This window comes from Stegostoma tigrinum, chromosome 9 (assembly GCF_030684315.1).
Source record: "Stegostoma tigrinum isolate sSteTig4 chromosome 9, sSteTig4.hap1, whole genome shotgun sequence".
NCBI classification, from domain to species: domain Eukaryota; kingdom Metazoa; phylum Chordata; class Chondrichthyes; order Orectolobiformes; family Stegostomatidae; genus Stegostoma; species Stegostoma tigrinum.
The window spans coordinates 44278835-44291524 of NC_081362.1; the positions used below are offsets into that span (position 1 = coordinate 44278835).

Below are 12690 nucleotides of genomic sequence, written 5' to 3' on the forward strand. Positions count from 1 at the left end.
ACTGTATGAGCCCCCTCGTCCAGAAAAGGGAAAAGAATCCTATCTGGTAACTGGGCCCAGCTGGCGCCTTCCCCAACTGGGCAGGGGGCCAACTGGGACTGTGCGGGGTGACGACTGCCGGGGCGGTTTCTTTGCTTTGTTTCTTTTTTTCTCTGTTTTGTTTTTTTTTCCCTTTAGTTGGTGTACGTACCCCCGGGTAACCCAGAGTGGCTTGCATGACTGGGTAGGTGTATAAATGTTTTATTTTTTGTACATTCTATGAATAAAGTATATTTTTTCAAATAAAAAAAAAGGTGACGAAACGTCTGAAAACTAACCTTCCAGCTCACCGAGCAAACTCACATCCAGAACCTCAACCTGAGCTACAAATCTTCTCAAAACTCGCTAGGTACAATAATCAAATTTGAATGAGTGAGAGGAAAAATGTGTGAGATTAGGAAAATGCGTTATTGGTCACAAAGATTCAGTCCTTCTCTTGATGTTATCAATATACATTATTTAAACAAGTTTGTTTTCCTAAACAGCACTATCGAAAAACATTGGTTCCTAGTTAATTACTTTTTTTACTTGTGAATTTTGGAAATGATCTCAATTATGGAAGCTCTCCTTTAAACTTGATAAACTACTCCATAAGTATAACAGGCAGTTTCTCAAAATGTTTTCCGCAGTTCTGGGGCATATCATGATTTATAGCAAACAGTTAAAATCCAAATGGTTCAGCCAATCTCCATGAACCTAACTCTTTGACTGCCTTAGCCACTTGTTCAGCTATTTGATTACTTTGTGAAGTTTTGAGAAGTTTATTAGGTTAACGGCTCCAGATAAGTCTAAGATTGAAACGGGTTAACACTATGGCTAAAGTAGAAGAGAAAGGAATTACAAATGAATGTGTTAATGACCCTAACATTAATATCTTATATTGTAATTTCCAGGCTCACGTTCTTGAGGTGCCCCATGTTGCTCATTGATCATTCATTCCTGAACATTTGCAAGTACTATTCTATTTTAAATTCTCTAAGAAGCATATTATATTGACCATCTCCGCATTCAGTATTCCAAAAAGGATACTCCCTCTTCTACCTCACTAAAGTAGAAAAGTCTTTTGGTCCTCAATAAATTGGAACTAAATATTTGGGGATCCCATAGCAGGCAAAATCAAAAACCTGGTGAAAGTGTAGGCACACTGTGCTGTATTATTATATATAAACTGCGACAAAGTACATCAGAAAGTGCCCTTCCGTTAATTTTGTCATACTATGAAGCTGAAATAATATGCAGCTGCTTACATTTTGAATTTTGTGATTTGAAGGTGTGTTCTTAAAATTTTCAATATCAAGTAGAAACTGAGAATCCATGCACTTATATCGGCTGTTTAATAAGATGTTTCGTAGTTTCTGATATTGTGGCTTTTCTTCATATTTCAGAGTGCTCACATAAGAGAAATAGTTGATCATTTCACCTGTAAGACCATTCAAGGATACAAATTAGGAAAACAAATATCTGACTTAACAGGTGCATGTTATAATTAGTACTATCCATTTATTCTGGTAGTGAATTCTCCTGCCAAGCTGAAACATGGCAGTATGTTATCCATGATGTGTTCATATCACTGTCAGTACAATTAAGAAGATTTTAGATGCTTAAATGTGTAAGGCAGTATTTACATTCATACCCATGAATAAGAGCTGCTAACCTTACCACATTTAGTAATTCAATGAAAAGCGATTGTCAATGCCTTAGAGAATTACATAAATAAGACTTGTCAGCCCAAGACTGTGCCATGACATCTGATTCAATGCAATAACAAAAAGATATTAAACATGCAAATAATTGATCACGAGTTGAAACTAACAGGGGACTGGGCTCCTAAGTCTTTTGCACCTGCGTCTAATTTACAGAAATATTCTAAATTGTGAGCAAGGGATTTGAAAGCAGCTTCGACCCAAAGCTGCCAAATGTCAAATCTAAAACACCACAGCATCGTAAATATGAAAAATAAATAAACCAAGAAAACATATTCTAAAAATAATGGCATAGGACTATCATGATTCTTTTAATCCAATGCAGCCAAGCATTTGTTTCTTTTGTATCTGTGATGTTAAGCAGCATTTTGTTCAGCAATTTATCTTGCAACAGCTTCTCTATATTTTTGACCGGTCATGCCTGTATACTATATGCTTGTTCTGCTGACCACAGCATGTGCTTTCAGGAAACCATTCTTTAAGTAAAACATTCAGTGCTGTTGTCGTCAGTACAAAAACTTTGAGTTGCAACCATTACGTTTTCTCTTTATCCATCGTTTCTCAGCTGGACACACACAAAAACTGATCATAATGGCAAGTGACCTTTCAGCTCACTGTGATTATAATTAAAATGGAGTTGCTCCTTAACAATAATATAGCAATATCATCATCTTGTGTGGGCATAACTGGCCCTGAGGTACTCATTACTAGACCAAGTGAAGCAAGGGATGGTAATGAGCACCTCAGGGCCAGTAATGACCATAATCTTTGAATAAAATGATGTTATCACTATTATCAATCTATGTGGCCTTATTCTGTCTTCTACACTTGTAACAATGCTATTTTTCACAATTTTTGCATTCCAAAAGCATTTAGTTATAATTCTTAGCACTTCAATAGTACAGGCCATAACTTCTATCAGCGATCCACTTAAATCACAGTGAATCACTAGTACTTGTCACAGACTTTCAAATGTTCTCATTGTATTGCAGCATATAAAAAGACTCTGATTTTCACCATGATGAAAATGCTGAAGTCTGGAAAGCCAAGGCCTGCACCGAAACCTAGCATTTCTCACATTTGCAAGGACATGCTGTGCTTCATGTGTGCCTGGTACGTGAAGGCTGCTGACCATTTCAACTATCTGCGTAGAGATTAAGCCAGGTAACAGCAGATCTGTTCTTAGTACTTTTCTTTTAAAATGCCAAGATAACGGAGACATCCAAGCAGATTTCCTAGAACAACTGTTGCAAAGTTGGGTAGAGTATTTGTGGATTGGAAGGCAAGGCGTTAGAATTTGATATTTGTAAATGATAGCAGGGGAACAGTACATGATCCAGGCTTAGAGATTTTTTTTGAAAATGTGCAGCTGCACAGAGTGTTCCTGAAATTTGTATCGGGGCTGTGTGGTTAGCAATCCAGTCATTAGTTTATCTAGGAAACCAGTTTGAATATCAACCAATTAATTTAAACCAGGAACTTAGAGACTGAAAAAACAATTAAATTTAAATATGATGGTGTTGACAACTTAGGGCTAATCCTATTGTAAGAAACTGATAGGTCATCAAGGGTATAAAGGAAGAGATTGTTTGAAAATCGGTGTGAGAGCAACTGCCATCTACTAGAGTTAACAACCCATCAGCTCTAAAGAGACAATCACTGGCTTTCACAGAATTCTCTCAGCTCTCAGAATAACCATCATCTAATTAAAGGTATAGTGGCACTCTTGGCTAATATTCCTGACATAAGAAGTTGATGGAGAAAGGTGTTCCTTACATACAAATTCAACAGGGAAAGATGTTCCTGACTGAGGATCAATGGAGAGGGCACAGAGCCACCCAGAAGACATATCCCTGGCTGCAATTTCAAGGGATTAAGCTTTTACATTTTTAGTTTTCTTTAAAATTTTGGTTTATATATGTGGGACTTATTTATTGGAACAGCATACCATCAGAGTTCTGTTTTAATTGGGAATCAGTAGTCGGTAAGCGATAACTGTTTAGTTTGTTAGTTTTCCGTTAATTTTATCATTGTTTGAGTTAGATATAGAGTGACTGTTGGGAGGTCACTTCATTTAACTCCCCTTTATAGCAGATTTGGGGGCGGTGTAGGTGAGAGACAAGTTATACCACTTTTCACATTTCTTTACAGGTTACGAGGCTAAGCGAGCCTTTCTGGAAGTTTCCATTTAAGTTATTCAGGGAGTGGTTGACCTCCTCTTCCTTAGAAACTGGGGGCTCAAGTCTGCGATCTGGCCAGTTCATTTACAGGATCTGAACAGATCTGAAAGGATCTGGACAGATTCGGGATACGAAAGGACCCAGCAGATATAAACAGACTTTGGGATTAGTGTTCTAGATCTTTAAGTGAAACTTAGGTGAGCAGTGAAAAACCTGTTAATTTCAGTTACTTGTGGTTGGTTAAATCAAAAGTGGGATAATATGGCTGTTAACATTGCTAAAGAGGTTCTGGGGTTTGAAGATGCTTCCTAAATTTGCCAAGAAAGACAGAGGAAGGATATACTTTTAGACTGATCAAACAGGCTAGAATTGGGTTTAACTAGGGATAAGAAGAAAGCTGACACTGTAAGGGAGTTGGTCAAGCATTAAGGTATATCATAGAAACAGGCAAGTGCATTGGAGTTAGAAAAAATGAAGCTAAAAATTAGACAATTGAAGTTAGAAAGGAAAAAGACCGAAGAAAGGGAACTGAGATGGTTTGAATTACAGTTACAAGCAGAGGAAAGACAAAAAGAATGAGAGAGAAGAATGGAAGAAAGAGAGAGAATTTGAAATTCAGACGTTGCAAATTACACAGAAAAGTCAAGTCAAAAGGATGGAGATGAAGTTCGAAGATAGGCTTAGTGAGGAGGAGAGTGATGATGAGCACACCCATTGTAGCCAAAGACCTGCTAGAGACATATACAAGTAAGTCAAAACCTTACCAAAATTCGATGAAAAAGATGTAGAAGCCTTTTTCATTTCCTTTGAGAAACTGGCTAAACAGATGAATTGGCCAGAGATTGTGTGGATAATGTTAATTCAGACCAAGTTGGTAGGCAGGGCTAGTGAGGTGTTTGCAGTGCTGTCAGAGGAAATATCAGAGACTAAGGAGGGAGTAAAACAGGCTTACGACTTGGTACCAGAAGCATACAGACAGTGGTTCAGAAATGTGAAAAAGGAACCAGGTCAGACTTATATTGAGTTTGACTGAATTAAACAGAGCAACTTTGATAGATGGATGAGAGCATTAAAGGTAGAAACGACATATGAGGATCCTAGAGAGATTATTTTGCTGGTGGAGTTTGAAAACTCACTTCTAGAAATGATAAGAAGAGCTGCCGAGAGGTAGATGAATACACATTAGTGCATAAATTGAAATCTAGCTTCTGACAGAAATTTCATTCAATGAGGAATAGAAGTTGGGAAAAAGGGGGATCCTCCAATGAAAAACAAAAAAATAGATCTCACTGCTTACCACGTGAAAAAAGAAATTCAAGAGGGTGAAAAAGTGGTGCAAGGTCTCAGGTGTTTTCACTGCAGCAAAGTAGACACACAAAGTCACAGTGCTGGTGGTTTAAGAAAGGCACTGGGAAGAAGGATGTGGAATTAATTGAGGCAGCGAAGGAAATCACAAGAGAAGTCAAGGAGCTGCAGGACAGTGCACAGCCCATTCATGGGCTGGGAAGTGAAATAGTGCCCGATCTCTTCAAAGACTTCACCTGTATGGGTAAGGTTTACTCAGGTAGAATGGGGGAGAAGGTAAAGGAGTTAAAACATTGAGAGATACAGCAGCTGGTCAGTCTATAATAGTAAGAGATGAAAGTATTTGCACCCCTTCTGAAATGTTGCTCGAGAGGGTGATAGCTGGTGGAATAAATGAAGGAGATTTACCATTCCCCTGTGTAAGATAAGGCAAGCAAGTCCAATCAAGACTGGGGAAGCGACAGTGGGAGTGATTATAAGAGTCTTTATTCCAGGATTACAGTTTGTTCCTGGCAATGACCTGGCCAGATCAAAGGTGGGATTGATGCCCCTTGTAGTGGAGAAGCTGAAAGAAAATCAGGGAACTGAGGAGTTAAAAGAAAAATATCCTAGAATTTTCCCAGACTATGTGGCAAGATCCCACAGTTATTGGTTAAAGCAAGAAGGGAAAACCAAAGAGAAAGACAAAAGATTTGAAGTCCGATTAGCTGACATCCAGTTTCACGAAATGGTAAAGGAAAACCTCAGCAGGTAGAGGATCAGACAGAGGTGCTTAGTTCTGAAAGAGTTCTGGATTTATAACAAAAAGGTGAGACGATAAAAGATTTATATCATAAAGCCTACTCAGAAAAGGAGTCAGAATGTATTCCAGAATGCTATTACTTTAAGGATAAAATCTTAAGACAGAAATGGAGACCTCAGCAGAGGGGACGTGGGCAGGGGTTTACCCCAGATTGTGCTGCCTGTAGCATACAGACAGGAAGTATTGAGAGTAGTACACAAATTACCTGTTGGAGGTCATCTAGGAGTGAGGAAGACTCAGGCTAAGATACCAAAACATTTCTATTGGTCTGGATTACATAAAAATGTAGTTGAATTTTGCCGTACCTGTTATACATGTCAAATGGTAGAACAGCCACAGAGGGTAATAAAACCAGCACCTTAGATTCCAATTCCCAAATTTGAAGGGCCTTTTACATGGGTTATCATTAATTGTCCAGGTCCCCTTTCTAAAACCAAAAAAGACAACCCATATTTGCTCACCATAATGGATATGTCTACCAGGTTTCCGGAGACAATTCCATTATGGAATGTCAAGGCAAAAAAGGTTGTAGAAGATTTGCTTCTTCCTTTACCCAGTATGGACTACCAAGGAAGATTCAGTCAGACTAAGGATCCCATTTTATTGCCAAGTTGTTTAAGAAGGTCGTGGATAGTTTAAGCATCCAACACTTTAAATCAAGTGCGTACCATCTTGAATCCCAGGGAGCATTGGAAAGTTGGCATCAGACCCTAAGGACAATGCTGAGGACTTATTGCCAAGATTACCCAAATGATTGGGATAAAGGAATCCCATTTATATTGTTTGCCATTAGTGATGCCTCAAATAAATCAACTCAGTTTAGTGCATTTAAATTGATATTTGGCCACGAAGTAAGAGGGCTGTTAAAATTAATTAAAGAAAAGTTGATAGGTCCAAAGTCAGAGATCCCATAGCTGGACTAGGTAACTGAGGTGAGAGAAAGATTAAACAGCATAGGTGAATTAGCTAGACAACATCTGAAGTTTGCACAGCATATAATGAAGCAAGAAACTGATAAGAAATCAAAAATTCATAAAGTACTGGTGCTTTTACCACTGGTAGGAGATTCTTCCAAAGAAGCGTTTTGTGATCCCTACCAGATTAAAAAGAAGTTAAGTCAGGTGAATTATCTGGTCAAGATGCCACATAGGAAAAAAACAATTATCAGGTATGTCATATGAACATGCTGAAACCTTGCTATAACAAAAAATGGGAACTGAACAGGCAGGTATTAGTTATTGGCACTCAGAGTGAGGAATCAAATCCAGACAATTTGTATTTTGATGTGCTTCTGAATAAACTGAATAATGAGGAAGTCCTTAAAATGGAATAGGATAGTAAGCTATCTGTCTCAGGAACACAGAACTGAATTGAAAGGCTCGTTGCAGTACAATGAGGACAGATGTAGAAATAGAACGTGTAGGACTAATACTATAGCACATGAGGTGGACGTAAGAAATGCTGTTCCAATAAAGGAATACCCCTACAGGCTTAATCCTCTCAAAGCAGCACAGGAACGGAAGGAAGAGATGCACCAAGAAGATAGCATGGAACCAAGTCAAAGCAACTGAAGTTTGCCTGACATGTTGGTCCCCAAACCTGACAGCATGCAATGGTTCTGCATAGATTATTGGAAGGTCAATGCCATGACCAAATCTGACTCATACCCAATTCCAAGACTGGAAGACCGTGTAAAAAAAGTAGGGCAAGCCACTTACATCACAAAGTTAGACCTACTTCGCAGTTATCGGCAAGTAGCTTTGTCAGAGGGAGTGAAAGAAGTTTCTGCATTTGTAACCCCTTTGGAATGAAGAATGCACAAGCCACATTTCAAAGACTTATGAACAGATTTGTGGCAGGATTGACTAATTGTGTCATATACATAGATGACTTAGTAATCTTTAGCTATTCATGGAAAGATCACATGGTGCATTTGGCAGAACTTTTTAACAGACCAGGTGGTCATAAATTTGGCAATGACAGAACTCGCAAAGGCAGAAATGATGTTCTAAGGACACAACATCAGATGTGGACGGATGACACCAAGGAATGTGAAGACAAAGGCCATTGAGGAATTTCTAAGACACTCCTCAAAGAATGAAGTGCTGTGATTTTTGGGACTGAGTAGTTTCTACAGGAAATTTATGCTTTAGTAGCGAGGTGGCACCGTTGACAGATTTGTTAAAGAAGAACATGAAATTCCGGTGGACAGAACAATGCCAGGAAGCATTTGATAGTTTTAACGTAGTGTTAACCGCCACACCAGGTTTACCCACACCAAATTTCTTGAAGTCCTTTAAAGTCACTATCAACACACACGAAATAGGGTTGGAGCTGTGTTGTTACAGGAAGATGACTGTAGAATTGAAAGGCCAATTAAGTATTGTTCAAAGAAATTCAATATTCACCAGAAATAATACTCGAGAATTGAAAAAGAGTTGTTGAGCTTGATACTGGCCTTACAACATTTTAATGTTTATGTTGCGGACAAGGTATCAGAGACAGTTGTGTACACTGATCACAACCCATTGACATTTTTGGAAAGATTTAAAGACAAGTACATGAGACTATTTCATTGGAGTCTTCTGCTACAGATATTTATTTTATAGATTATACATGTTGCAAGTCATGAAAATATTATTGCGGATGTGTGGGTTTAAAAGAAAAATGTGTACATCAGATGGAAATGGTAGTATTCAATGTTATATATGTATATAGAATCCATATGAAAGGTGTAATTCTAAATTAATGACCTGTGGATCTAGCAATAATGGCATTAAGATTTAGAGGAAGAAAAACATATTTTCTTCATGGTGAATCATTTATTTTTATTAAGGTGGGAGGTGTTGTGAAGTTGGGTAGAGTATTTGTGGATTGGAAGGCATGAAGTTAGAATTTGATGATTGTAAAATGATAGGCGGAAAAGAGTACATGGTCCCTTTAAAAGATGATGTGCTTTTTCTAGGCTTAGAAATTTTTTTTTAAAAGTACAGCTGTACAAAGAGTTCCTGAAATTGAAACAGTAGGCTGTGTGATTAGTAACCAGGTAGTAGTTTGTTCAGGCAATCAGTTCTAATATCAACCAATTAATTTAAACCAGAAACTTAGAGACTAAAAAAAACAATTAAATTTAAATCTGATGGTGTTGACAGCCTAGGACCAATCCCATTAAAAGAAATTGATCTGTCATCAAGGGTATAAAAGAAGAGAATATTTGAGAACTGGTGTGAGAGCAACTGCCAAGTTCTAGAGTTAACAACCCATCAGCTTTCACAGAATCGCTAAGTCCTCAGAATAGCTATCATCTAACTAAAGGTGTAGTAGCACTCTCAGCTAATATTCCTGACACAAGAAGTTGATGGAGAAAGGTGTTCCTGACTGAGATCAGCTCCGAGGGTGTGGAGAATTCCAGAAGATGTATCCTGGCTGCAATTTTGAGAGATCAAGATTTTTTTTTTAATCTTAGTTTATATAAGTGAGACCTGTATTTATTGGAACAGTGTACCATCAGAGTTTTGTTTTATTTGAGAATAGTTAGTGGTTAAGGAGAAATCACTGGGTTTATTAGTAGTTTCATTAATTTGTTCACTGTTAGAGTTAGGTAAGTAAATTGTAATCAACAAGTAACTGAGTGACTGTCAGGAGTTCACTTCATTTAACTTCCCCTTTATAACAGATTTTGGAAGGGGGGAGTAAGAGGCAGGTTATATCACTTTTCACAATTCTTTTAACAGATTATAAACCAAGGCAAGCCTCTCTGGGTGTTTTGGTTATTCAGAAGGGGTTCAATCTCTCCTTCGTATCATACCTTAGGGACGGTGTCAAAAGCCTGGAGGTTAGGGACGGAAGAGGGCTGGAGAAATCAGGTGCCCTTTGGAACTGTGAACTGTGGAGATGAATTTGTGCAAAATATACATAAATCTCCTGGAACTGTCCAGCTTAGCAAGAAGTGCCAACAGGTGTCAGCCTATTAAGAAGTGTCAAGATGCATATTTATGCATGAGTGTGCTTTTCTTATAGTGTAGTCTTCTGCACAGAAATTTAAGAATTGCAACACTTTTCTTTCCTCCAATGAGCACAGCCATGCCAATGTTGGATAATAGATCAGTCAACATGCAAAAGGAAGGGTAAAGGATGGTGGGTGGGGTTACGAGTCAGTACTGAGTGCCATAGAAGCAAAAAGGGATCTTGGGAATGACTGGGGCCAGATGGGGTATGAGAGGCCAGGGAAGATGGTGTATGGCAAAAAATGGTACAGCAGGTATAAAGGCCAATGGCAATTGATAGTCTTTAAACTTTAACCACAGTGCAGGAGTTTGGATGTGACAACAAAATTTAAAAATAAGGGGCCTCCCATTTCAAATGGAAATGAAAGTTATTTTTCTTCCAGTTTGTAAATCTTTTGAACTAACTTGCCCAGATATCACTACAAGTTAGGAGTCATTGAATAATTTTACAGCAGAGGTAGGTAGATTCTTGACTAACAAAGGAATTGATGCTTATTGATAGTACGCAGGAATGTCTTTTTTTGAAAGTTCATTCACAGCATGAGGGACTCATTAGCTGGGAAAGCATTTACTGCCCATCCCAGAGGTCAATTAAGAGGCAACTATATTGCTGTGGTTCTGTAGTCACACAGTTGGAAGTTTCCTTCTATAGAGGACATTAGTAAAACCGATAGGATTTTCCTGACAATTATGGTCATTATTAGACTCTTAATTCCAGATTTTTATTGAATTCAAATTCCACTATCTGCCATGGCAGGAATCAAATTCAGATCCCCAGAACATTACCTGGGTCTGTGGATTAATAGTACAGTAATAATACTACTAGGCCATTACCTGCTCATATGTAATCAGAGGCCACAATCAGATAAGCCACAATCTTACTGAATGGTGGAGCAGGCCCAACAAGGCCAAATAATCTACTTCTCCTAAATTGTTTATTCATAGATTCAAAAGTTCAGAAGCCACAAGAACAATGCTGGCAGCTAGACTGTTGTTGGTGATAATGATGATGGGCCTTTTAACCAACCCACCTCGGTACTCTCACTCCTAGCACACTGTATTGTGGCTTGTAAACTGCACATTGCCCTTGCATGTGAAATCAAGAATCCCAAGCAAAGTCAGATGTGCGGTGGGTGTGAATTTCCGAAGCTGCAAAAGGGCCAGACTCATATTTAACAAACTTGGAATGAAAAGTTGCCTGAATGAGGGACAGCAGTATCAGAACATGCGTCAGCACAGGTAATGATGATGTCATTAAATTTCCTTTCCAAATGCTAAGCACCAAATTTTTTTGTTCTTGATAAATGGTGAATGAAGAACATACATTATTTGATATGCAAAACAACAACTGAGAAGACTGAAAGCTTGGAATAGCTCACCCAATGAATTCATGTAGGTCTGCATAACTCACTTAGAGCTACAGGAGTCTACTGATTCAGAGCAAGACTTTTTTGTGGCACATCAGCGCCAGTCTATTATTTGTCATTTTTTTTCATTTGTGAACTATTCTGAACAAGAATTCTGGGTAAGAGTTCTTCTTTCTCCGAGGTGTCAGCCTAAGTTCAGTGGCTGCGTTCATTTACGAGTTTAAAAGATTGAGTTGAAGTTCCATAGCACAAGCTAGACTGTGTTAACTAGGCTGAAAGCCCAAATTCAGTACTGGTTTAGACCTACACTTATGGATGCAGCACCTTTTGGATATGACATTAAACTGAGGCTTTGTTACTTTACAGGTGGAGGTAAAAGACATTACATTATTTTGGAAAATAGCATGAATACTACCAATGGTTTTAGAGAAAGAGTTCTCTGCCATACAAATCTCAAGGATCAACAGAAATGGAAAGGGAAATAACATTGTTTATTTTCCTCAGTCATTCAAGTCATCATTTTTAATCTAAAATCTAATTAGGGTATCTACTTAAACAAATCAATAGAGTTGCATTTTAAATGCTAATTATGCTTTTTTCCCCAAAAATAGATGATATAATTTATCTAATAATGGGTATAAATGGAGGACAGTGAAATTTTTTCATGCTCAGCAAAGGATGATATAATCATTTTATTGGACATCCTAAAAGGAACTCCCATTCAAATTGAAGCAGACTACTGAAGAATGTCATTGCACAGTACTAGAAATACACTAGTGTGTTTGTACATTGATGCACTTACTGCTTTCAGATCCAGAGGGGAAACACTGACGCACAGAGGTAGTAAGGTTTTTCATAAATCTGAAAGAAGAATAGCAAATGCATTATAGTAAGTCACAGTAAACTTTCTGACATTAAAAGGTTGTTAGCTATAAAATCTCAGAACATCAAGAAAACATGTAAAAGTTGAATATTTTAAATTCAACTCTAATTATCATAAGTCTTTCAGTGTATTTAATATTTCATTACGGATTATAGAAAAAATGTCATAAAGGCTGAAGCATATTAATTTTCATTTCAAAAACATGAAATTAAGCTTTTCTTGCTATTTCATGTTAAAATGTTTTACCGCAAACCTAGTCATTGTAATTATCTGCATTAATGCTGGGCTTGGAGAGACTTAGGATATCACACATAATATGTATTATTATCCATATTTTAAAAATCTCTCTCTAGATTTGATAACTTCTAATTAAACAATAAATTTTTACACACAAAAATTACATC

At 37.7% G+C, this 12690-nt stretch overlaps 1 protein-coding gene across 7 annotated transcripts in view; it reads right to left on the minus strand.

Moving 5' to 3' along the window:
* The window catches only part of LOC125455026 (serine/threonine-protein kinase VRK1-like), a 120289-nt gene that overhangs the window by 48625 nt on the left and 58974 nt on the right, over positions 1–12690 (minus strand). For 6 of the 7 annotated variants that reach the window (XM_048536512.2, XM_048536514.2, XM_048536515.2 and 3 more), the window contains exons 10-11: positions 12206–12264; positions 1287–1459 (exon numbers count right to left, since the gene is read on the minus strand). In XM_048536512.2, coding sequence (XP_048392469.2) covers positions 1287–1459; positions 12206–12264 — 232 coding nt within the window. The remainder of the gene's footprint in view (positions 1–1286; positions 1460–12205; positions 12265–12690) is intronic. The other variant, XM_059648509.1, reaches the window with a different exon arrangement.